Genomic DNA, 27,557 nt, shown 5'->3' on the forward strand with positions numbered 1-27,557 from the left:
AATCTCTCCTAAGAAGCTCAATGTTCTTAACAATTTGGTTTTAACAGTTGATGGAACAGAAAGATATGTTAGAAAAAAACAAGGACTTTCTTTTCAATACAGAATTCTCATGCCTGTAAACACATGCCTGTATGAATAAAATCCAGACACAAAACCATACTGCTGCAACAGCATGATTATTTCCTGATCTCCAAAGCACTGAGAAGTCCAACATGGAATCCTGGAAAATGCACGATGATTCTGATCCTGGTTTGTTGCTGCTGTTGTTTTAGCTGTAAGAGCTTTCGTGAGACGAACTCACGTACTGCTCTGAAATAAGGAAATCGGGGCATCTCCTCACCTCTTCTTGAGGCTTCTATGTGGAGAGAAGAATTGGACAGTGTTTATTCACCTTTCTCTGCTGAACATGCATGTCATTGAAAACACCAGAAAATCAAACAGACGAATGTCCTCAGCACTACAAATTACACACTTCCCACTCCATCAAGGGAATGCAACCACACAGGGTCAGACGCAAACACAGGGGACGATCAGAGCACCCGAGTCCACACCATGCCGACACCGAGCCCTGCATGGCTGGAGAGCTCTGCCCCTCACAAGGGCAATCCTGACCACAGGGCAGACCTGCCCTCTCACTGCTGAGGACACTACCCATGCAACCACCAAGGTTGAAGGGAACAGCTAGCTCTTTGCAGCCAAAGACATTAGGAACAGCTAAGATAATTAAAGATGGCTTTCTTTTTCTTTCCTCCCTCCACAATGGGTTTGTGAAGTGCTCAGAGCAAAAGACACTCTGTGACTGGCCCAATGCCCAGCTGTGCTTTCATTTCATGATTAAAGCTGTTGGTTTCTTAGTGAAATGCAAAACTTCAGCCACTTGAATCTCGACTCCAATTCAAAACTCCTGGGAAACTTTATTTTCAAATTCTTAAAACAAGGAAAGAGGCAGGGAGGAAGGGAAGGGAGGAAAACAAGGACAGATGGAAGGGAGGAAGGGAAGGGAGGAAAACAAGGACAGACGGAAGGAAGGGAGGGAAGGAGGAGGGAAGAAGGAGGGAAGGAAGGGGAGCGGGAACAAGGCAGGCGGACGCAAGGAGGGAAGGAGTGTGCGTCTTCTTCGCATGCTCCGCAGCAGCGAGGCCTGGTAGAGCTTCCGCGGGGAGCAGAGCATCGTCCTCTGCACCAGCACTGGAACTACTGCCCACGGGCGGCCGTGGAGCGCCTGAACTATGGCCAGTGCAACCAAGCAACCCAATTTTAAACTGTATTACATTTTAGCTCATTTAAATTTCAATACCCACATGTGGCTAGGAGCTACCATATTGGACACAGTGGAGCTTTACAGTGGAAAACCCACAGTTCAGTAGGACTCACAACTGGCAGCTTGATTCCTAAACCATGATGCTGAACCACAACCAGCTTGTTTTGGTTTTCTAGGCTTCAACAGAGATGAATAAAGAAATGTGATTTTCTTTCTCATTTCTCAGTTTTGACTGGCAACTTGATTTTCTGGGTAATAAAGAGAGTGTATTATTTTGCTTTTGCATCTTATGTCATCAACAGCCTAAGCTCAAATCTCCCTTCAAAGGAGTTTGAGACGCTGAGGACGGCCGGCCACGTGAATCTTTCTCAACGTCTCTCTTAAAACATATTGTTCTGTAAATCTGTGGTAATTTTCTCCTTTTGCTATTTCTTCTTCACGTTCTTATTTTTTCTACTCTAATGTAGCACATTACTAAAATAAATACAGTAGGCCTTTAGAAAAACTCTTCAGCATAATGTAAGCCTCAATTAAACCACACCACACCAAACAGTCAGGGCCCAGAGCAGCGTGTGTGCACGTGTGCAGTTTCGACGTGCCCGCACGCACACAGACGTACGATGGGGAAATTCCCATGGAAACACTTTTATTTCTGGAAGTCGGAAGAAAAACAATGTACACAACCTGAATGACACAGAGCGGCAGCGCTGAAACCACAGGGGCCGCCGAGAGCTGGCCTTTCACAGCAGACCACTGTTTTCCAGTGAGAATGGTGGGCCATTCCAAAACAAAGCTAAAGGGTTCCAAACATCCAGAATGGAAGCTGCTTCCCCCAACTCCATTACCTATACTACAGGATGGATTGCTTTTTGTGAGACCCCTTCTTCCACTGTGCAATTTTTGCATTATTTACCCTCCCCCGATCTTAAAGCTATATGGCGTCCAGGAGAGTGCGGCTGATGCAGCTTGGCCATCACTGTGATGCAGCTGGAGCAGAAGGCGGCCCGTTCACTTCAGCCAGATCCACTTGTCTCCCACCTCGGTGTTGTACCCAGGGCTGTACTTGCGGCCCGGCAGCTGTGGGGGAAAAAGGCATTGGTGCATTCTGTTTAACGTGAATGAATGTTTCCCCAGCTCATAGTTCAATGTCTACCCGGCAGATGCCTGTACTTCATGAGTTCCTTCAGCAATGCTGGTGAGCACATGATCTGTGGCAGGGTCTCCTGTGAGTGCAAGGATGCCACAGGTACACAAACCACAACCCAGCCCTGCCTGCCAGAAGCTTCTGTCCTAGGGCTGGGAGCCACAAATGGAAACGAACTACTGAGTGTTCTCATTAATGTCAGGAGGGTGACAAGAGCCACGGGAGGGGGACAGAGAGCAATGGGTGGCACTTAGGGGAGGCCCTGAGCAGGGACAGCCACGCAGACACAGGGGTGGGGCTGGGACCCAGGAACCACAGTTCACCATCTGAAACACCAAGTTCTCTCTGAAAAAGCCCCGGGTGAAATCCCCTCTGAAGAGGGCCTGCAGAGGCCGGGCCGCTGGCTGTAAGGGGCCCTTGGCGGAGTAGGAAAGTGAGTTTCATCCAGGCCTTTTAAGTAGACATGGGCAGGGTTCAGGAAAACCAGCAAAGGAGGGGGAAGCACTGCAGGACTGACCCTAGCGGGAGCCACTGAACATCCAGGAGCGACAGGACGACAGAGCCCAGGAGGAGCGGATGCTGCCAGAGAGGGCAGCGGGGGGCTGAGCTTGGCAGTGACGGAGCTGCAGAAAGGATGTTACAGCCCCCACTTCTCCCACCATCTGGGAGAGGTCAGGGGCTCAGGTGGCGGTCCACAGAGGCCAACCTCACAGGGCACAGGGAGATCTGGGGTGCAACAAGAGCCCCTGCCAGCACAAAGACGCCTGTTCATGAGGGTAGGCGGCCAGCACAGGGCTGGCTGAGGCGGAAAGAGGAGTGTTGCTCCGCAGGACCACCTCGTTGCGGAGCCAGGAGAAAGCGCCCAGCACGGTGTGTGTCGCCCAGCGATGGCAGGTGGGAAAATGATGAGTTTTTTCATATTTTCAAATCAGCATGGGTACACAGCCAATTTGTGTACACACACACACACACACACACACACCCCTTCCAAATTCTGCCCTTAAGAACAGGTACTAAAACCATTTTTAAAAGAATCAGCTTTTCCTTTATCCTAATCAGCAGCAGGCATTCATAGCCATCCACACAGCCATGGCTGCCTGGATCACAAGTCACTGAAATGTGCCTTGCCTGGCCTCTGCCACAGTGGCCACGCAGTGACAGACGAACACACAACGCATCCTATGAAGCAGCAGACAGGTCGCCCCAAGACCAGCCATCTCACACACAGGACCCCAGAGCTCTAGGATCTTCAAGGCCCAGGAGCCACCCTTCCTCCTCCCCAGAAAGCCTCTCCTCTCCTAGGTGCACAGCTGCAAAGTGGGCCCTGGAAGTGGAGGGGCCGGTGCTCTGTTAGTTCGTTCTTGCACTGCTATAAAGACATACCCGGGGCTGAGAAATGCAGAGAGAAAAGAGGTCTAATTGGCTCATGGTTCTGCAGGCTGTGTGGGAAGCATGGTGCCAGCATCTGCTTCTGGGAAGGCCTCAGGAAGCTTCCAATCAAAGTGGAAAGCAAAGCAGGGGCAGGTACGCCACATGGTGGGAGTGGGAGCAAGAGCACGAGGCGGGTGGGGGGTGGGAGCTGCCATATACTTTAAAATGAGAGGTCCCACGTGCACTCCGTGAGAACATACTAATTACCTCAAGGAGGGCACCAAACCTTTCATGAAGGATCTACTCCCATGACCCAAACACCACCCACCAGACCCCACCTCCAACAGGGGATCAGATTTCTATGTGAGATCTGGAGGGACAGACATCCTAACTACATCAATGCTTATCTAAAGGCGGGGGGGGGGGGGGGCGGTGTGGCACAGCCAGCCTCCAGCTTTCCGGCCCAGGACACAGTGTGGATACAGACGGTTTTGTTTGGGTACCAGGAGAATTCTGGGACACACAAGAAAAAAGAAAAACCCAGCTCCTTCAGGAGTTTGAAATCCGAAAAGAGACTGAGATGAAAGCCCAGGTCATTCAGCCAGTGATGCCAAGACAGCCCAGGGGGTTTGGTATTCTGGGATCCCAGCAGGGGGCGCAGGCAGCTAGTCTGGCAGAGTCCAGGGAGGCGTCAGGAGAGTGAGGGACCCTCCAGGGTCAGGGGGATCCCCCAACACTGCTGCTCGAACTACAGGTGTCTACAAGTGGCAGGAAGACCGCAGGAGAGGGACGTGACTTTCTGGCTTCACGGTCTGACAAGACCTTTGGCGTAAGGTGTGACCTGTGTCAGACGGGCTGTAGGTGCTGTTTCTAGACTGGGGAGCAGTGATGGGCACCTGGGGCTGGCCTCAAAGGGCCTGACGGGGTCAGGAAGGCCTGGATGACAGAGAGAAAGAGCTGGTCAGCCCCAGGGAAGGTAAGTGTCCGGTCTGCTTATAGAATATGTGCAGGGTGTGGGGGCTACATGGCAGGTTGCCCCATAGAGATGACCCGTGGGCAGTTGGAAACCTGCGTCTGTGGCTTAGAAGACAGGGCTGTGGAGCCACCTCCCAGTAACTGAGGGAGGCAGCGCCATGTGAGCCGACCATCCAGGGTGCTGGACAAGAGAAGAGGCCGAAGAGCAGCACTGCATGGCTGAGGCCTGAGGCTGCAGAGGGACTGAGGAGTGAGGCGCACAGGCCACCGCAGGAGCTGGGTGTGACCACGCGTGACATATGGGGCCTCGCGTCACGGTCACCAGATGGCCACTAGCTCTGCACGAAGACAGGAGGAGCAGGGTGGGAGGAGACTACACTAGCGGGGAAGCAGTCAGCAGCTGAGGAAGGGGACACAACGCCTGGGCCACCTTTCACACGCCAGGTAATGGCACGTATGTCTATGCCTGCACGCCCATGCATGTGCAGGGGGCTGGTAGGCGGGGTCTCTGCATCAAGAAGTGGTGGAGATCTCTATCTCCAGATGCCCAGCCCCCAGAACCTGTGAACCCATGACCTCACCTGGCAAAAGGGCCTCTGCAGCAGGAGACTGGGAGATCATCTGGGTTATCTGGGTGGGCCCCAGGCCATCACTAGGGTCCTCAGAAATCAGAGAAGGAGATGTGACAATGGAAGCAACAGCCACAGTAATGTGGGGCCAGGTGCTGAGGAATGTGGGCGGCCTCTAGAAGCTGGAAAGGGAAAGGACACCAATCTCCCCTTGAGCCCCCGGAAGGAGCCAGCCCCGCCTGCACCCTGATTTTAGAACCTCTGCCTCCAGATCTTTAGGAGGATGCATGTGTACTGTTTTAAGCCGCTAGAGAGTGGTAGCTGGCAGCAGCAGCAACAGACAACTCCTGCCGGGTGTCTGCTTTTTATGATGGGAGATACCGGGTCACGTCTGTACACCAGGAAGAAAAAAACTGTGCAGGGGAACAGGTCGAGGATGCAGGAGAGTGTGGGTCAACCCCAAGAACACAAACCCGGAGGGAGGGGCAGGCCAGAGAGCTGTGAAAGCAGCAAGGCCCTCCAGGAACACTGCCGGCGAGGACACCTCCAGCAGAACCACACTCAAACACGACTGCGGCAGCCAGGAAACGGTAACGCTGTAGTTGGTTCCACATCTGAGAGGTGGTCCTGCCAGAAATTCATTTCTTTTTCCCTAAAGGACCAACTGCAGAATTAAGCCCAAAGAACAGAAAGTTGACACCTGAACAAAAGATCACCGAAAGGTTTTCCCGTTTAACCAACCTGCTGCAAACCCACACGACGGCCAGCAGGCGCCTCTCTTAAGACGCCCTGGGTCAGCTTCCCCAGGGTTTTTCAATTAAAGTTGTCATTTAATGTTTTACCCAAACACAGGACCAGCCACGCAGGTCTGTTCACAGCAGTACTGACAGAGGAAGGGCTGGGTTTGGGACAGTCTGGCTCCGTTTTCATCTTTGCAAATAGAATTTTAAATCAGAGCAGATAATAGAAACTAGCAGAATACCAAACCTGCTAAGTCCAGCCAGTGGCCATTAATTGTCTCGGAAAGTTTGTGTCTGGACTTCTCGGGCAGCAGTTAACTGGCCTTTGATACCCAGGAGGGTTCTCAGATCCTGGGGGTCTCTTTTCAGTGTTTTAGGCCAACAGAGAACCATGCGGGGGGGAGGGGTTCATTTGCAACATCTCACACCAGGAAAATGCAAAATCATCCACTTTGTTTACATGACTACTTCACGTCTGTATCGGCTAATTTAAAGTAAGCCTTCCACCCCCAAAACCCAGTGCTCATTCATCACATGAGAAAACGCGCATGGTAACGCCTCGGAGGAAAGCAGCAAAGCCCGTTCCCTCGCAGGGCAGCCTCACTCCGGGAGCCGCAACGGGCCTCGTCAGACCTTCCTCCCGAGCCACGCTTTCCCGGATCTGCTCGTTCACGGTGCCCGGGTGCGTGACACCCATGTGTGTGGCTGTGCGTCCAAAGGTTGAGATGCAAAGGGCATGCGGTGAACTATCTCAGGTGAACTATGAAGGCCGTACACCCACTTTAAAATGAAAAGAAAATCATTTTCCTCCTGTCAGAAGTCAGGGCTTCTGCCGAGTATATACCGGGTGAGCAAACCAAGAATCCCTAAGGAGCAAAAGAAGAAAGAGCGCCTAACAGAAAAAGGAACAAACGCCTCCAATGCTCATCCTCCGCAATCCCCTCTACCGTACAATGCGAATGGAGTTTCCCTCGCTGGATCTCTGAATTCAAGGCATTTTGGACTCATTAGATTCACAGGGCTCTGATAAGTTTAACACTTTCAGGAGGCTCTTTCCCTGTATTCCATTTTCCATTAGAAATCAAAAAGGAAGTTTATTGAAGGGAAAAAAAACTCAATAAATTACAAAGCCAAACATTCCAAGTCCTCTTCCAGAGCCAAGCAGCTAAGCTGCCCTCCACCCATGACCCTGGCGTGTGTCAGTCCCTGGTGGCCCACCCGGAGTGTTCCAGGGCGAGGCTTGGAGCTGGGAAGGGATTTTAGACAGTGCACTGGGAGGCACCCTGCCCAGTCACTGGCAACCTGGGCTGACTCAGTGTAGAAACCAAGTTCCTTTCCCTAAGAGCTGCTGGTCACGGGGGGGCTGGGCTGGAAATGACAACCCCCCCCCCTCCGGCCCCCGATGGAGCCCAGACATGGAGAATGAGCAGGGTGGGCTTCCATTCCAGGCTGCAGAGGGTGTGCACATTTGTACTAGCAGATACAAAATGACACATGAGGGTGTGCACACTGCAGCCCAGCCTGCTTGGGGATGTGGCCCAGCCTGTTTGGGAATGTGGATCTGTACTTTCTTCTCCCGGAAAACCCCACAGGACCGGACTTGTTCCCACCCGTGCATCCTGATTCATATACAGGAAAGACTGGAGAAGAGACAGTATTGGACACTCTCATCAAACCCACTCGTGATTTCCCCCAAATATCTGCGTGCAAATCCGTGTGTCAGAAGTCCACGCTTAATGTAAACTAACATGATGATTTTCCTGACCCTCACAGTTAAGAGGGTGAATGGCACACACACACAGGTGCTACCCTCTCCCCCACCAACCGGAAGGCTACAAAGAAACCTGAACGAGGCTGCCTGAGGGAGGGGCCCTGGGCGGCTGGGGAACAAAGAAGGAACATTACTCTCATCTTTTGAATTTTACAGCATGTGCAAGGATTTCCTTTTTTTTTTTTTTTCCTAAGAGAGAGAGATTAAGTAACTTGCTGAGGGTGGCACACGGCCAGTGTGTTCACAGAGCTAGAATTGGAGCCGTGTCCCCTGGCTCCTGAGTCTGCTCCTAACCACTGGCCCACACTGTACATCACTCTGTGCCTCTTCCAGCCTAGGGCTGTGTCTGTTCCCAGTTTTCCCGTCATAAATAACACCGATGTGCCCCCTCTAGATTTATGTGCTTGAGATAAATTTCTAGAAATGGAACTGCTTGCTTAAGGAAAAACAATAAACAGAGCAATAGATGCTGATGCAGCCATCGGAATGGGTTGAATTTAATAACGCCGAGATGCTGCTCCAGATCATTATGCTGCTGCTTACACTTCGGGGCTGATTCAGAGCCTTGGTTTCTCGTTATGAATTTATACCAGGCTCTTGGCCTTTTATTGCCTCATGCACAGGTCGGCAAACTGTAGCCCACAGATCAAATCTCGCCGCTGACTGCTTCTGTAAATGAGGCCTCACTGGCACAACCTGGCCCATGCATTTACACACTGGCTGGTGGTGCTTTCACACGGCACAGAGTTGAGCGGCTGTGAGAGGCTGTGTGGCCCACAGAGCTGGGAACCTTTACTCTCCGGCTCTTTAAAGGAAACCTTTGCTGATCACTGGCCTAAGAAAGACAGGAAGGTAACAACAAGACAGTAAAACTGAGTCCACGACGTGGTTTAAGTTCACTTAGCCCACAATTACTTCCTAAGTGCCCACAGGTACGAGGTCCTGTGCCGGCTAAGTGCCCACAGGTGCCAGGTCCTGTGCTTGGCAACAGCGGGGAACAGGGTGATTCCCCAGCTCCAGGTGAGGTCGCAGAGGCAGCTGAAACGTGCTGTTCTTTGATCCAAAGTGACACCACTGAGTTTGTGTGATTCAACGTAAGGACTGGATGAGTTCTGATGTTAGAAAAGTGTCCACTTCTAAATGCTACAGCCAACCTGGGATCTGTGCCATGAGGGCCAAGGCTGTACAATGAGGCTTCTCCCAGGCTCTTCTCTTGGGTGCACAATTTAGACATGCCCTATATAGTGCTTCAAATGCCAGCTGTTCACACAGAAATCAGTCAAGGAAAAATATATATATACACACACACACACACACACAGTCACTCATTCTAATGGAGGAAACTCCTTCTACTGGTGAAACACTGTGTCCTAACTACTTTGAGAGAGATGAACCAAGCCAGTCCTCTCTTCTCTGGCTAGAAAATCCTAGAAACGAGTTGGAATGTGGGAGAAGTCCAAAGTAGAAGATGGAAGGTGATGGAGGGCGAAAAGGGTGGAGAAATCCTACCTGACCAACACGGAGAGAGGCTTCAGGTGCAGACAGCGTGCGGATCAGCAGGGAAGAGGTGACCATTCAGGAGGAGGGAGGAGGCAGCAAATGCACGCAATGCGCAGAGCACGGCCTCCACCGAGCAGCGAGCACAGACTTCAGCCTTGTGGTCTTAAAGAAGCCCTGACATGGAAAAATGCCCCCTCCCGAAATACACTCCAGACTTCAGTTAACGTGAACTATGCAGCTCCTGGGCAATCAGTTATACTGTTAGGGCCTAAGTGAGAGGCACCAGGCCAAGTAACAGTCAACAGTTTCCTTTCATGAGGCAGTAACAGGGTCTGTACTTGCCTCCCAGCCAGATACATTTAGAAACTGGAGAAACTGAGTCTGGCGGTTGCATCTGACTCTGGGCGGGACACAGTGACTAGATTTTACGGTTTGGAGCACTAAAGGGGTGGGGCCTAGGCAGAAAAAGAGTTCCAGAAATCTGCACAGGGGACCCACTCGGTCTCTGGCTGAGTAGCCATCAGTGTGTGCAGGGGGTAAAACTCCATGAAGCTGGACAAAGTCGACTTCTGGGAAAGAACAGTTTCCAGGGAGTTGCAAGTAGATGACTCCCAGAGTTCACTTAGGGCTGAGAGTCGGCGAGCTCCCACTGGCCAGAGCAGAGGGGCCTCTCACTGCACGCATGCAGCATTCAACAGGGACCCCATGGCCATGCCTTGATACTGGGCTAAGCCCTTCCTGAAGAAAGCCCATTGCAGGCTCACCAGAAAGCTGAAACATCAAGCCTCAAAAGGTTTACACTGACTTGCAAGTACCTTAACTGCTGTCAGAAAAAAAGTTCTAACACAGTTCAAAGGAATAGAATAAGATCTAGCACTCAAAAACGTAAAATTTGCAACGTATGGCAAAGCAATGAGACATCTCTCGGCATATGAAACAGGAAAATGTAACCCATAACAAGGGGAAAATATCAAGCCAACTCAGAACTGACAAAGACGATGAATTAGGAAACAAAGACATTACAACAGCTGTTATAAAAATGTTCCGTATGCTCTAAGAATTAAACGAAAAACATAAGGAGAGAACTGGAAAACATAAAAAGCACCAAACAGAATTTCTAGAGCTAAAAAACAGGATTCCTAAAACACAATTCTATTGGATAAGTGTGGTGGCCATGAAAATGTGCTCTGCCGAGCTCCTACTGCAGGGAGGAAAGTGTGCTCCTCTGCAACGCTCCTGCCGCTCCTGACCCTGCATCTGCTGAGCCTCAGGATCTGCTGCCTGTTGGTGCCACGGCCACGCACATTACAGAATGTGCCTGGTCAGTGATGGAGCACAGAAGAGCTTCTGGTGCCAGCTGTTCCTGTGGACATGGGACTCCCTGACAGGCATCTTTGGCTCTAGGACACTCATCAGCCTGGCCAAATCTTTCCTGGATTCTTTCCTCCTGTCTCTTGTCACAGTCCCGCAAGGAAGAGCAAAGGCTCTCCTGCCACCTCAGACTTCCTCTCCCTGATCCTTCAAAGGTGTTTTCTTCCAACAGACCTCTTCGACATCTAATCTCTTGGCTTCTGATTCTTGGAAGACCTAAACCAACACAATGCACTTAACAGCATATCATACACCCACAGAAGAAAAGATAAGTGAGCTTGAAGGCAGAACAGCAGAAACTATCCAAAATTAGGCACAGAAAGAAAAAGGCCAAAAACAAATGGACAGAGTCACAGGGACCTGTGGAAAATAGCAAGTCACCTAATGCATGGATACATAAGAGTCCCCAAAAGGGGGAGGATAGAAAAAAATCTGAAGAAATAATAACCAAACACTTTCCATGTGTTCTGAAAATGATAATCCTGCCACCCAAGAAACTCAATAAACCCCAGGCAGGATAAATACCAAGAAAACCACGCAGAGGCATGCCATAATTAAATTATGAAAAACTAGTAAGAAAAGGATCACGAGAAAATCTTACAAACAACCAAAGGGAAAAAAGGTTCATCAGGGACAAGAACCAAAGCTAGGAAGAACTGCAGTCTTCTCATTAGAAACTATGCAAGCCAAGAGGCAATGGAATATCTTTTATGTGTTGGAGGGGGAAAAAAAAACTGTCAACCTAGAATTCTATATCAAAAGAAAATACTCAACAAAATGAAGTCGAACTATATATTTTCAGAAAAGCAACAGCTAATAGAATTCACTGCTCCCAGACCTGTTCTATAACAACTGCTAAAGGAAGTTATTCACACAGGAGAAAGATGATGCCGGGTGGAAACTCAGGTCCACACAAAGGAATGAAGCACATCAGAAATGGTAGAGGGAAGGATAAAAGACTAAAAGACTAAAAGATTGTTTCGATCTCTTTAAAAGATAACTTACTGTTTAAAGCCAAAATCAAAACAGTCCATTGTGTGGTTTCTGTGAAAGTATATGAGAATAACAGCACAAAGAACACAGAGGGCAGGAACAGCTGTGGCCTCGGGCCAGATACCTGCATTCTGTGTGAGGCGGTTAAATGCTGACAAGGTGTGGATTGACTGTGACAAGTTAGAGTTGCCCGTGGTGAAACCCTACGGCAATCATCAGAAATGAAATAAAGAGGGGTAGCTCGTAAGGCCACAAAGGAAATAAGATGGAATTACAGTACATAACCATTCTAAAAAGAACTTAGGAAAAGATGTAAATGTGAATCTCACCTGCTATTATATATGGTTGAAATGTAAGGTAAGAAGGAGCAGGTAGTTCAGCCAGAGAGGGCACCTCACCTCCCTCTAAGAAAGTTCCTATCCAGGGTTTGGCTAATAACAACAGATGTCACTGAATCATTCATTTTTATGGACAAACTTCTCTGTGTCATTATTTCAGTTTAAGCAAAGACAGCCTCTAACACTTAACAGCCCTACTATTGCTCTAGGCAGTTACTTATCAGAGAACTACAGTAATGAAAGAAGTGCCATACAAAAACATTCTCAAATGCTACTTTGTAAGAAGAAAGCAGAAAAGAACTTATTTGGTGAGTGAATGTGATTAACTTGATAGTAGATATATCTCAGGAAATGTCATTCAGGAGAAAGCCAAAGAAACCTCCTGAACAAGCACCTCCCCGCCCAGGTACATCGCAAGGGTCTCCAAGTAGGTCTTCCTTGAGTGTGGCAGCTGACTTGCTATTCCTGGCCAAGGCCATGGCTTTTCTCTACTGAACACCTATGCCACTCACTCTTTTTGAAGTGCTGTCCTGAGCCACCTCTGCCTCCTCGAATCCTGCCATGAAATAATGCCCCTTCCTTCTCAGAGCTCCCTTCGTCCTTTGACTTTTCCTTTGGTACTCATCGAAAAGTTATGTCCAATGCAATCATTGATACACTTACTGATATTAGTGGGCAGCCTCTAAGTAGAAGCCTTTTTACTAGTGTTATTTCCTGTGACCCTGACAGCAAGAGGTAAAGGAAGGCACAGTCTCTGTTTTAAAAGAGACAGGGTGTTCAGAGACTTGACTTGCCCAGGGTCATGTGGCTAGCTGGTGGCAGGCTGAAAGTGGAGCCCCGATCTTTTAATGATCAAGTCCAGGATCTTTTTCCCACTACAGCATGTAAATATTCGTTGAATTAAATTGTAACTTTTAGTGTGCTAACTCTTAAAAATAACACAATAAGTTCTTTCCTCAATCACATACTACTTACACGAGGTTTTACTGAATTCCCCTCATTCCCTCCAATTTTCCATTTATCTGTCAATCAGCATATATATAGTAAAGGTATGTTGCTCAAGGTCTCAGCTATGAGATTTCTTGGGTGTCTGTTAGGTTATGGTCCACAATCCACTCTACCCGGATAAAGGTGACTCCAATCTTTCTGCAGGTCCTTTCGTATGTAACTCAAAGCACTTCCCTTGGGGGATGTTTATATCCTAGTAGTCACCTCAGGGACATTCAAGGATGCTCAGTTTCCCAGCTGAAAGAGTTTTCATGAAGGATGTGTATGTGTGTGTGTGTGTGTGTGTGTGTGTGTGTGTGTGTGTCTACATGTATACATATATTGATAAATATTATACATATAAATAAATGTGTATATTCCAGCAACAAACCCTTTATTGTATTACTGTAAATATATAAATTAAACAAAAAAACGATGGAGTGAGGGCCTGTGTACTGGGTGGGCTTCACTCCGCTGGGGCAAGCAATGGGTTATGCCCAGCATGACTGGCTCCCTCTCTCTAGATGCACTAAGGAGCTTCAAAATACTGCACAGTTCTGGGGTGATTTGGAAATTCCAGTTTCCAACTCCTATTTTCCATTATAACATATAAATGCTAATCAATTCTGCTTGGAGTTTTTCATTAATTTTAAAGAAGAGCACTATAGATATTAAAGACACTTCTCTGATACACAATTTCCCTTAATTTCCATTACTGTAGAACACAAATCGAATATAACAAAATTGGCATCAATTTTCAAAAAATCTTTTAACAGTCAACTTTCAAAAACCATATTTTTATTTTGAAAATGTGTGTTCTATTTTTTAACACATAAAACTATAGCTTCCTACAAATATATCGTTATTTAGCTGTCATATTTGTTGCAATGAGTATTAACAATAGTTCAAATGTCTTAATCCTCCTTAACTCTTATTAGCTGTGAATAATAGAAAAGCTCCTAACTTAAGTGCTTGTTTTAAACCTGAAAATGGTATGCTTTCTAAAAATTCTAAAGTAAATACAATCATATGTAACACACTGTAAAGTCAGGGCACTTGGTTTTCCAGATTGCATGTAAGACAGTATCTTACCACTTTCCATCAGTAGACAGGCAGATACCACATACCACAGCAATCACATACAAACCAATGGACCTGGTAAAGATCACCTTTTATGCTCATCATCTTCTTCGAGGGACACATGCTGATAATTTTCCATACACAGAGATGTAAATAACTCGGGCATACAGATTAACGCTGAGTTTCTATGATTAATTTCCACAGTGCAGGTGGCAGGGCACAAAGTGGAGAGAACACTGAAGGCATTACACATTTACTTTCAAACCTAATTAAGTAACTTATAAACTGAAAATTTGTATTTTAACACAACTAGATACCAAACTGAGTTCCAAGTAAGTTCTGAATGTCATGAGGAATCTAAAGCAGTCACGTCTGGCCTTCCGTCTCCCGCATGTTTAGGTAAACTGATCCTAGTGCCTTTCTGTAAGGTGAATTTCATAAAGGCAAGAACACACAGTATTAACATATTAAAGTTAATAAAAACATCTCTATTTTAAAAAATGGTAAGGGAGAACTCAATACTGAAAATGAAAACAACTTGAGATAGTAAAAGAAACAAAAATAGCAGGCGAGAAAACAGAAGATTCTGTTGTCCTAGCAACTATCTTGGACACGATCAGCTTCAAGGAGGGAGCACAGTATATTAACAGCATCTGGCTTCCTTCCATTGAAAAGAGACTGAACTGGTAAAATAGAAACCAAATCACAGTTTGTCTAATCCAAAGAAGGGCTGTACAGAAATAAAAAGTGACCTGATACAATGTTTAAAACGTGACTTTAAAAAATCAGCAGCCTGTCCTGCACACATTCAGTATTTTCATGAACTTACACAGGGTCAATTCTGGGCACAAAATGAGGAGGGTCGCTAAGGAAAAACATGTTCATATATATTGCTCAGACCCCAGGTACACATGCCCCACTGAAAATGCTGCTTTACTTATTTATTTTTATTTAATTTTAGTTTTTTTGAGATGGAGTCTCACTCTGTTGCCCAGGCTAGAACGCAGTGGCAATTCTGGCCCACTGCAACCCCCGCCTCCTGGGTTCAAGTGATTCTCATGCCTCAGCCTCCCGAGTAGGTGGGATTACAGGTGCTCGCCACCACGCCTGGCTAATTCTTGTGTTTTTTAGGAAGAGACAGGGTTTCTCCATGTTGGCCAGGCTGATCTCCAACTCCTGACCTCAAGTCATCCGCCCGCCTCAACCTCCCAAAGTGCTGGGATTACAGGCGTGAGCCACTGCACCCAATGAAAACGCTGTTTTAGATGAAAACTTGGATTCCTGAGGCATCAGTGCCCTAGCGCTGGGTGTCGCCTAGAGTGTGGACAGGTGCCTGAGAGCCATCAGGACACTAGCCAGACAAGTGACAGGACAAACACTCCAAGGTCACAGGATCAACAAAACCAAAAATCATAAACCCTTCTATTCATATGAAAATCTAAGATCCACTCTGCTGTGAAAAGGTCTTTCTTTACTCGTCTGTGTACCCGTGTCACCAGCATGTCCATCAAATGAGAGTGTGGATGTCCCCTCCAAATCTCATGCTGAGATGTAACTCACAGTGTCAGAGGTGGGGCCTGGTGGGAAGTGTTTGGATCATGTGGGCGGATCCCTCATGAACGGCTTGGGCCATCTCCTTGGTGATGAGTGAGCTCTTACTCTGAGTTCACACAAGACCTGGTCATTTAAAAATATGTGACACTCTACCACCAAAGAGCTGGTCATTTAAAAATATGTGACACTCCGCCACCAAAGAGCTGGTCATTTAAAAATATGTGACACTCTGCTGCCCCATTCTCTTGCTCCTGCCTTATTAGGATGTACCTGCTTCCCCTTTACCGTCTACCATGATTGTAAGTTTCCTGAGGCCTCCCCAGAAGCAGAAGTTGCTATGCTTCCTGTACAGCCTGCAGAACCGTGAGCCAATAAAACCCTCTTAAATAAATTATCCAGTCTCAGACATTTATTTATAGCAATGCGAGACCAGCCTAATACAACCCCCACACCTTAGTCTGTGCATGGTGCTCACCCCAGGGGCCCTGCAAGAAGCAGGGAAATGGGAAGCAGCATGGCCGCCCGGCCACACTTGCCCAAATGTGAGTCCTGCCCTCCCAGAAGCTGCAGGACCTCAGAAAGCCACTGTGTCCAACTGCTCATTTGCAAATGGGAATAAGAATAATAGTGTCTTCTTGTGGCAACAGCATAATGCCCAGCACACAGAAGATGCTCGGGGTGACCTGGTATTGTTACCACCGTGATCAGCAGCAGAAGTGGTGCCCTCTTCAGCCTCAGTCTCTCTGCTCTTTCCCCTTCTTGTCAGGTCCTACTCAGCCCATGACACTCCAGCCCCCAGCCCATAATCCTTCCTTCCACCAGCCTCTCCCCACCTCGCAGGTCATGGCTGCCAGATTAATCCTAAGTGCCTCCTGGATCAAGTGTCTACACTTCCTCCCTATTGCCAACCACCCTCCTGGATCCCAGACCGTCAGTTCTGTATCTCTCGCTGTTCCCAACCAAAGCCACAGCACCAGCCAGGAAAATGTCATCTTAACCATCACTCCACATCATCCATTTAGTAGTCTTACCTTGAGCTCTGGGTCTCTGTTTTAAAATTTATCTGATAGGGTTTCTAATAGTCAAGAAGTTACTCTAAATAAAGCCCATAAATCCTCAGTATCTATGAATCTTAAATTCTGGTTCAAATTCCAACATCTCTGACAACCTTTCTTAATTATCCCATCAATGCTGATAAGAAGTTCTTTACACTGCAATTCAAGACTTGGTTATATAACAATGTGCAATGCTCTCTGATTCTGTTATATTTGAACTCCTCGGGTTAATCTCATGCCTGCTGTAACCCCCACGTGGCTTAGGATGAAAAGTAAGCTCCACAGTCCACCCTGAGACCCTGTGCCATCTCGCCCCACTCGTCACCCTCCCCACCTGCTCTGTCTCCTTTCCCTTCACATCATGCTCACCCCAGGGCCACTATCTCCTTTCCCTTCACATCATGCTCACCCCAGGGCCACTATCTCCTTTCCCTTCACATCATGGCCCTTGCCGGCCATGCCCTGCAGCCTCCGGCCTTCACAGCCATCCTCCTTCTCCCTCAACTGCCCCCCTACAAGACTCTTTCTACTTGGCAAACTCATACTCATCCTGTGAGGTGCGAGTCTTGAGATCCCAGACACAGCAACCTACCGCACATCCCTACCCTCTCACGGGTCCCCACAGCCTCTGGGATTCCATCGTATCATCTGCGCACGTGTCTCTGCCGAGTCTCCAGGGTGTGGAAACTGGGCTGTGTCTCTAGCCCTGGTGCAGTGTCTGGCACCGAGTGCGGTGAAATGGGGGCCAAATGAATGCACAGGGAAGGTGGAGCTCCAACCGACAGGCTGAACCACTCTTGAGTGTACTGAAGAGTGACAAGGAGGAGCCACAGCAGAAGGCGAGGCGACTCCACCATGCGGAGCCAGAAACTATGAGCTGTGGCAGAGGCTGAGAGCGCTCAGAGTGGCCCTAGGAAGGAGTTCCGGTAAAAAGACATGATTCTCTCAGTAAGAGCAGCTCCCAGAACACTGGCAACTTCTGGGGCACCACTGATTTAGACAACTGCAACCCAAACAGCAGCTGTGCACCTCTTATAATTACACAAGGGCAAGCAAAGCAAAAATTACAGAACCCCAAGAAGAAAAACGAGTTGGCTGGACCCCTCCCAGACTCAGGTCTTGGTGCCTTTGACTCCATCCAGCCACAGGAAGAGCTGGGAAACCTTCCCCCGCCAAACAGATCTCCCTAAACTCAGACTGGAAGCCAGGTTCAGGGATAAGGAAAGACAGACAAGAGAGACAGTAAGTCTAGAATGGGCAACTGGACCTTCTTCCTAACAGTAACGAAGGCCGCTGGACCCCACCTGCTGTCTTCTCGTGTTGTTCAAAGTCACCCATCCATTGGCAGGTGCAGGTGGGTGAGCACAGGCACCTGGGATCCGGAGCCCCATGAGCTGCCACTGCTCCTGCCAGCGTCCCGCCACTGTCCCTGAGTGTGGCGTGCTAGGCCCTCTAACTCGCCCCTGACACTGCTCCTGTTTCTGGAGTCCCCATTTAAGGGTGCAGTTGATGGGAAAGAGCAGGCTTCCCAGACACCTAGAAGAGGCAGCCAGGCCCTTCCCGCAGGTGAGAGGATTCACAGGGACCTGAACCACTGTGTGCAGATCTGACTCCACGAGTGCTCCACAGCTGGACGACCGTGCCCCTTAAAGGCCAGTCAAGACATCTCCAAAACCAATCTGTTCCAGAGAGACTCATTAGCCATCACATCCAGGATGTTCAACCATGCATATTTATAATGTTAAGCACACAAACTGCTGCTTTCACACTAGGAGAACGTAAATATGACACATCAAATGGCTGTAATCTACTGTCTGGAACTGGCCCTGTGATGTGAAGAGCACTAGTGGATTTTAATCAAGGAATGAGATGCTTCAATGACAATGGCCAACGTGGTCACTGGGCCTGGTCAACCACCCAGCATGGGTCAGCTGGCTTTCTCACCTACCCTCACAGCACCCTGGATGTAGGTTCTGTGCCTTCACTCCACACATGGCCAATCCAACAGAGTGTCTCCCCATGGGAGGAAAGAGCCCTCACCCACCCCTCCAGCCTCCCCTCAGCAGACTAGGGTGGGGTCCTATGAAACAAACAGCCACGCCGGCTTGGTGAACTGGGATCTCTGATGAGCTGAGAGGGCCCCCCTGCCTCTGGGATCCCTGCTTGGTGAACTGGGATCTCTGATGAGCCGAGAGGCCCCCCTGCCTCTGGGATCCCTGCTCCATCAACGGTCCCATTCCTCTCTTGCATCTTTTCCCTCTTTCCACAAGCACTTACCCTTTTGCCTATAAACACACTGAGAATGCCTTAGCCCTTAAAAACAAGACAAAATAATAAGCTATAGAAGATGGAATCTCTAATTCCCACCAGTCTCCTGACACTTCTCTCAAGGTTCACCTATGACCTGGTCATCAACGCAGTATCCTGGGCATGGTCAACCTTCACCACCCCGACCTTCCTGCGGCCTCTGACAGACACTGAAGCTCCTCTACAGGCTCCTCTGCTGGCGCCCAGGGCCCACACAGTCTGGCCTGCCTCCTAATACTCTGGCAAGCTTGGTCCTCTTCACCAGCTCTTCTTCCTTTCAGCAGAAAGCTCTTCTGACCAACCCCAATTGGACCACTCACAAGCCAGCCTACACAGGACGCCAAGTGGCAGGACCTGCTCCCACTGGCCCGCAGGCACTTCTGTCCCTCCCACCAAGTGGTATGAGTCAGTGGTCTGTTTCCCAGCAGCGACGCCAGTTGTACTTGTCATTGCAATTGCAAAATTTAATTAAATGTTATGAAAACTACGCGTCTGAAAAGGAAGAGCTGCTGTTCTGTTAAAGCTAGGCTGCAACACTTTGGAACCATTTGATGAAGGTGAGTCGCTAAAATAAGGTCTATTGAAATAGGTGTGGGCGAACCACCTGTAGGTGATTTGGGGAAGAATTCTGTCTTCCCACCGTTTGTATGCTTTTTAGAAACCTAAAAAAGGAGTTTCTGCTTATAAAAGAACTTGAGCTCTAATAAAAAGTATCTTAAAAGACATGGAGCTCTTTTCATGTGAAAGTTAGAATAACGGCTTTGTTTCAATATATAAGCTCCAAACAGATTTCAGAAATTAGCTCAGACACAGGGTGGGCGAGCCTCCCCAGCGTCACACCACTCCCTGAGAAGTGCACTCCTGTGTAACCCTTTCTGGGCTCATCCATCCATCAGTAAATTAAATTAAACATAAGGGTCAGGAAAAGATCCATGAGGAAGTATGCCTGGGATTCCTAAATTAAAGCCTTTACACCAAAGTTCCTTTGTCACAAACGGCAAATTCCTATCTTAGAACCCCACCCCACAGCCCACCCCACCCAGCTGCCACTACCTGTCTCTAACGTGCTTTATAGTTAGAACCCCACCCCACAGCCCACCCCACCCAGCTGCCACTACCTGTCTCTAATGTGCTTTATAGTTAGAACCCCACCCCACAGCCCACCCCACCCAGCTGCCACTACCTGTCTCTAATGTGCTTTATAGTTAGAACCCCACCCCACAGCCCACCCCACCCAGCTGCCACTACCTGTCTCTAATGTGCTTTATAGTTAGAACCCCACCCCACAGCCCACCCCACCCAGCTGCCACTACCTGTCTCTAATGTGCTTTATAGTTAGAACCCCACCCCACAGCCCCACCCCACCCAGCTGCCACTACCTGTCTCTAATGTGCTTTATAGTTAGAACCCCACCCCACAGCCCACCCCACCCAGCTGCCACTACCTGTCTCTAATGTGCTTTATAGTTAGAACCCCACCCCACAGCCCACCCCACCCAGCTGCCACTACCTGTCTCTAATGTGCTTTATAGTTAGAACCCCACCCCACAGCCCACCCCACCCAGCTGCCACTACCTGTCTCTAATGTGCTTTATAGTTAGAACCCCACCCCACAGCCCACCCCACCCAGCTGCCACTACCTGTCTCTAATGTGCTTTATAGTTAGAACCCCACCCCACAGCCCCACCCCACCCAGCTGCCACTACCTGTCTCTAATGTGCTTTATAGTTAGAACCCCACCCCACAGCCCACCCCACCCAGCTGCCACTACCTGTCTCTAATGTGCTTTATAGTTAGAACCCCACCCCACAGCCCCACCCCACCCAGCTGCCACTACCTGTCTCTAATGTGCTTTATAGTTAGAACCTCACCCCACAGCCCACCCCACCCAGCTGCCACTACCTGTCTCTAACGTGCTTTATAGTTAGAACCCCAGTGCTGGCTGAACTCGCTCCACCCCTCTCCTCCAGTCACACACACAACTCTGCAGGAGAGGCAACACAGCAGAGGCCCAGGGCTCCACCGTCCGGTGAGGAAAGGCCACCACCAGGCCCTCAGCAGCCCGCTCCCCACCCTGCACCTCTTCCCTGACTCCCTCTGCTGGAATCCTTCAGCAATAGTCTGCTTAATTTTGAAAACCTAAAAAGCAAGAAGCAACTTGGCTGGGCAAGGAGGGGCAACAATGCCCCTGTTAAGTGGGGGCTCTCAGGAAAAGAGACGGTGCCTACTCTCAGCGCCCCCGCCCATAGCACCAGCACTCTCACCTGCACCACCAGGACCCTCCCTGACCGCCCTGGCCCTCTGCCTTTGCCCCCACAGTTGATACTCGACGTGGCAAGCAGAGCAACCCTTTAAACCTGAGACCCAGATGATGCCACTCTCCGGCGCACCAACGCCACCACCTCACCAGGAGTACCGCTGAACTGAGGTCCCCGTGGCAGCTGTGGACCCCGGCTGACCTTGGCCTGCTGCCTTTTCAGCTCACTCCCTGCTCAAGCTCACCCCACCCGCATCACACCTCACCATGACGGGCTCTTCTCTAGCTCCAGACCATGTCCACCTGTTCCTGCCTTCCGGGGGGTGCCTGCTCCCCTATACCCCCACATCCCTCACTCCCCTGCGGTGCCTGCTCCCCTATACCCCCACATCCCTCACTCCCCTGTGGCACCTGCTCCCCTACACCCCCACATCCCTCAGTCCCCTGCGTCAGGTGCCTGAGACCTCTCTCCACATGGCAGCCTCCTCGGCTGTGCTTTCTCCAAGACCCTGGCACCCTGTTACCTGTCTATCATCTGTTCTCCCTGCCCACTAGGAGGTGAGCTGCATGAGGGCAGGGCTTGGCTTCACTCTCGGGTGTGGCCCCAATGCTTACAACAGTGCCTGGCACGATAAAGATCTAATCAGGGCTAAGTGCAGAAGTGGTAGGACACTGGGATGACACTGTCGGGCAGGGGGTCTGAAATGTCAGGCTTGGCAGCAGGTATTGAGATAAACTGTCATTCCTACTACCTTAGCACTCCCAAGATGCCTGACTCTATCTCTGGGATAGAACTCAGATTAAATTAAAAGGCAAGAATTCTTTGATCAGCCAGGTTTCCCTTCTGTGCCTTCAGGGTTGGGGATTTAATCAATTCTGCATTCTGGGGGACTGTTCATTGGATAAATACCTATTGAGTATATAAAATGTAGACTTTCTAATTCAGACAGGTCCTCCACAGAATGGCTACAGAAAGAACCAGCACCAAAACAGGGTTTCCAGTTATAAAGAAAAATAGGGAAGCCTTCCATTTCTAGCAAAACAGCAGCCCTAATATGCAGAAAAACTTCTTGATATAAAAACCTCTGGAAATGCTTCTACATGTACAGCTGAGCTCCGCAAGAAATCACAAAGGGCTAAGAAGGAAGAGTGAGTGGAAAAGCCAGAGTGGTGAGCTGAAGCCGCGGTGCCCTCGGGACGCCCAAGAGCTGCAGAGAGCCACAAGACATGGCCTGGTGTCCCTGTGAGGTGACTCCTGAAGGGCCACACCTCAGTGCGCGGAGAAGGCCTCCTGCCAGCAAGGAGAACCCAGCTGGCACCTAGTGGTGAAACCACTCTCCACTGGGAATTCGTAACCAGAGCTTCTCTCCACACAGGTTCGAGGGTTGAAATTTGCATTACCTCCAGGGCCTGGAATACCACAAGCAACAAAGGTGCCATCAATCCCTCCCTGCTCCTCAGGAATCTGAGGCCTGGCAGCAGCAAAGGGTCCTTTCAGGAGTAGGGCTGCCAGGACTGGGAAATCATATAGGATACCCGGTTAAAAACCTTGGGACATACTTATACTAAAATACTAGCTGCTCTCAGTTCAAGCTTACCTTGGCATCCTGTACTTCATCTGGCAACCTGACTCAGGAGGGACCCACTCTCACCAAATGCCCATGGATGGAGCCCCACAGGGCAGAAGCTCTGTACCCAAAGTCTCCAACACAGTCAAGAAAAGAAGCCACCATGGGTGAGAAAAAGAAGAAACAACGAACAAGATCAGACAGCGTCCAGAGCAGCGCTCCAGAGACAGAGCATAAAGTAACTAGGTTTAAAATGTCTACAGAAAGAGAAGCAATGGGGGAATTACCAACAAGGAATAAGATCCTACCAACAAGATGCAAATAGCACTGGCATAAAGAAAAATTCAAATCTAGACCCATCTCACAAAACTACAAAAACACTAAAGTCAGAAAAATCAGGAAAATCCTGGAAGAAAAACGAAGACTATAATCCTTAATCTAAAGAATAAAGGTCAAAGCATTACTCATTTTCCAAGAATCAGAAGTGCTACCTAATAACTCCTAACCTCCAGGTATCAACAAGGACAATACCCATCATAAAACACGCATGCAACGTCCTGGGCGTGTTACAATACACAGACCACCTATTTACAGAAGCACAGTGCAAGTATATTTTAAGTTTCTCATGAAATTATAAGGCATAGTTTTAGTAATTTTATTATTTTTAGAAAATTAATTGGGATTATAGAAATTCTCATGTTGGTGGCAGAATTTGGCTAAAACACATATTTTCAACATTAAAAAAAAAAAAGTCTCCCAGAAAGCGAGAAATTGCCTAGCAGGGTAATGGGCTTCTAAGAACCACTGCCATGAAAAGGCATCCATGGCCTCCACGTGCTCCAGGAAATAACTGGCCGCCAAATACCTTCTGCTCTAATAGTCACACGTCCTGTGGAATGTCCTCAAATGCTGTTTGCTCCCCTGCAGCAAACCAGTGACCTGACACGTGTACCTGAAGACCGATGAGAAGGTCTTCCCACCTCCAAAGACCAGTGAGAAGCACTTCAGGACCCTCTCTTGCACTCTGCGCAGCCCGCTGCGGGTAGGGGATCCCCAGCTACAAGGTTAGACGAAACAATTCTGTTCACCTCGCCTCTGACAAAGGCCGACTTTACTTTTCTTTAGTTACTTGTCTTTTGCAATTTTCATAAAGCAAAACCTGAACTCTTTTCTAAAAAGATTCTTGTCTTGATTGTATTTACTGTTTCTTCTAACGTGTAATTATAGAAAACAGCATTTAATTTTGTTAGCAATTCAAACATCGCAATAATTCTTGCTAAACCTCAGAACCTCTAACTGTGACCCAACTAAAAACAACTTCAACTGTCTTTGCCTGGTGGCCTCTGCGAGTTGAGGTGTCAGAGACTGATGGCTCCTTGGGCTCTGGCATGTTCTCCGTCTGTTCTGATGAGATCAGACATACCTCCACCTGCACACATTCCTGTCTCCAGGCCCTCTCTCTTCCTATACACTTTCTGTTTTTCTAGCTATGCCTGTTGTCTCCAGCTGAACTAGACAGAAATGAGATGAAGGCAACCTGAAACACAAATGATCCAAGAGAAACTACATTTTCATGAACATTTGCCTTCCTATTACACCATCAGTATTTGTTTTCAAAAGAAGGAAAAGAGTTGGAGAAAATGGGTTTTATAGTTAGGGTTTGATTTTTAACGTGTTTTTAGAGCAACAGTTGTTTTTTCCGCTCAGCATCTGATGGAAATTGCTGCTAGCACAAGCTGTCTGTCGGGTGGCCAGATAAAAGGAAGCCACTCTCACCAGGGTGGGGCCTTTTGTTAGAAATAAAAACCCTCCATCTCCTCCTCCTCCTGGGGAAGGCCTGCACTCTCTCAGGGGTGTGTGCAAGGAGTTACAGAAGGCTTCACACAAGACATTTCAGTATTCGCTTCCTTGTCTGCTAAGGGCTCTACCGAAGTCACTCAGGTCAGAATGAAGCTCCCTGAGGGGCCCCCTGAGCACAGGCTCAGAAGGGAGGGGACTACCGGAGGGGAGGGAGCTTTCCCCAGTGCCCAGAGAAGCCAATCTAGAAAGCAGCTCTGCAACCCATGCAGAGAGCCTTTTGTGAGAAGCCACAAACCTTCCCAGATCTGAAACAGCTGCACATGAAACCCAGAGGGGCTTTGTTCATTCACCTCCAGGTATCCCCACAATGCTGTTTCCAGAAGGAAATGCAATGAGAACTGCTGCTGATGTCTCTGATGGACAAAAGGAATTCTATGAATTTACAGAAATGGTCATTATTATTTATTACTATTTAATTTCAACTGATCATTTTTTAATATCAAGCAACCGAATTTCCTTAAACAAAATCCTCTAAACAGTCAGACAATTCTTACTCAACAAAGGAACATAAAGGCTGTGGTGTGCATGGGGCTTTCTGGAAAGAGGAAGAGCAGCTTCCAGTGGAGACCCAACAAGCACGACCTCAGCCAGGAGCCCACGGTCAGGGCCACGGTGCCAGGCTGCACTGACAGCAAGTGCCCCTGATGCTTCACCTCTGTGGATTCCTCCCCAAAACACACAGTCCAATCTAATCGCTAGAGAAACATCGGGCAACCCTCAACTGAGGGAGAGTCTACAAAATACCTCACCAGCACTCCTTATTAAAAACAAAGTCTGAGAAAATGTTACAACCAAGAGGTACCTAAGGAGACATGAGGACCCAATGTCATGTGATATTCTAGACGGGGTATTGGAACAGAAAAAGGACATTAGGGAAAAACTAAGGTAATCTGAATAATTCAAAGTGTGGGCTTTAGTTAATAATAAGGGCTGAATTTGGTGGCTCACACCTGTAATCTCAGTACTTTGGGAGGCCGAGGTGGCCAGATCACTTGAGGTCAGGAGTTTGAGACCAGCCTGGCCATGATGGTGCAACCCCATCTCTACTAAAAATACAAAAATTAGCTGGGCATGGTAGCAGGCACCTATAATACCAGCTACTTAGGAGGCTGAGGCACGAGAATCGCTTAAACCCGGGAGGTGGAGGTTACAGTGAGTCAAGATCATGCCATTGCACTCCAGCCTGGGCGATAGAGTGAGAATCGGTTTCCAAAAAAAAAACAAAAAACAAAAACCCAGTAAGTATTATTAATTCATTAATTATAACAAGTGTACCATACTCACAGAAGTTAATAAAATGGAAACTGGATGTGAGATATGAGAGCTCACTACTACCGTCATAGTTTTTCTGTAAATCTAAAACTGTTCTAAACATTCAAGTTTATTTTTTGAAATGCTTAGAAATTTAAAAATCGGATTTTCCCAGTCATTTAAATACGATTCAAAATTTTAACATTTCTAAACATTTAATTCAAACCACAAGCCCAATATCATATATTCTCTTAGATTCTCTTTAATGCTCACAAACTGAAAAGCAGACAAAACCACATAAAACACAGTGATGAAAAACTGCTAGGTGAGCTCACCATGTAACTGTTAAAACGGCTAACACATCTGTCCCCTCCTGAACAACCAAACAGGGGACAATGCAGAAAAGAATTCTACAAAGGCAACATCAGGCTGTAAAGGCAACAGGGCAGGGAGGGCCCTGGGTGCCAAGGTCCAGAGAAGAAGCAAACACAGCTGGGCTGCACGTTCCCATCCCTGAGGCGCTCCCTGGTCCCACCAGCAGAGCCGGGGGGCTGAGAAGCCCGGCAGAGCTTTCAGCAGCAGGAGTGCACTGTGGGGCCAAACATGCAGTTCAGGACCCAACAAAAAGAAGGGACCCTGGCAAAAATGGCCTCTCAGTAAGCGCAAGCTGGAAACACCCCAGACCTCACAAAACAGAAGCCCAGCATCACCAGCTTGCTTCCTGAGTGCTCTCAGGGGACCTGCCCTGACCTCCATGCCTGCCAGAAGACGGTAAAGTGCATCCTCTCCAGGGTGAGATGACTCCAGGCAAAGTCTCCACAAAAAATGACTGCCATTGGAAAACAACAAAACACCAATGATGAGGCCACCAAACGCCAAGATTAAACAACCCCAAACCAAACGTGAGAGACCAGACCACTCACACAGGCCTACAAAAGACACAGATACTGCAATTATCAGATAATTCTGTGTAACTTTGTGATGAATATGTTTAAGAAATTAGATGACAAAATAATATCAGCAGTAAACTTGAAATTATAACAATGAAAACTCTAGAATCAAAAACAAACCAGGATGAAAATTCAAAACTCAAATATAAGAAATACAGGTCTAACAACAGATTAGAACAAGCTGAAAGGATGATTAGTAACTTGAAAGGCAGTTTAGAAGAACACATCTAGGCTGATGCATGCTCAAAAAAAAAAAAGACGAGAAATACAGAAAGGAGCAGACACACGAAGAATATGGTGTATGGTGAAAAGGTCCAACATATGACCAACTGGAACCAGAAAGAGAGCAGAGAGAAAATACGGCAAGAGTAATACAGACACACTTTGGGAGGCCAAGGCAGACAGAAAATGCGGCAAGAGTAATACAGACACACTTTGGGAGGCCAAGGCAGGCAGATCACCTGAGATCAGGAGTTTGAGACTAGCCTGGCCAACATGGTGAAAACTTGTCTCTACTAAAAATACAAAAAATTAGCTGGGCATGGTGGCGCATGCCTGTAGTCCCAACTACTCGGGAGGCTGAGGCAGCAGAATCGCTTGAACCTGGGAGGCAGAGGTTGCAATGAGCTGAGATCACGCCACTGCGCTCCAGCCTG

General features: G+C 48.3%; 2 protein-coding genes across 2 annotated transcripts in view; both read right to left on the minus strand.

Moving 5' to 3' along the window:
• Positions 1-27,557, minus strand: part of LOC107973995 (uncharacterized) — a 59,447-nt gene that overhangs the window by 27,716 nt on the left and 4,174 nt on the right. The window lies entirely within an intron of this gene.
• NDUFA10 (NADH:ubiquinone oxidoreductase subunit A10) overlaps positions 2,270-27,557 on the minus strand; it is a 64,268-nt gene continuing 38,980 nt past the window's right edge. The window contains exon 10 of the mRNA NM_001071805.1: positions 2,270-2,338. Within this exon, the coding sequence (NP_001065273.1) occupies positions 2,270-2,338 (69 nt within the window). The remainder of the gene's footprint in view (positions 2,339-27,557) is intronic.

This window comes from Pan troglodytes, chromosome 13, assembly GCF_028858775.2.
Source record: "Pan troglodytes isolate AG18354 chromosome 13, NHGRI_mPanTro3-v2.0_pri, whole genome shotgun sequence".
Lineage (NCBI taxonomy): Eukaryota > Metazoa > Chordata > Mammalia > Primates > Hominidae > Pan > Pan troglodytes.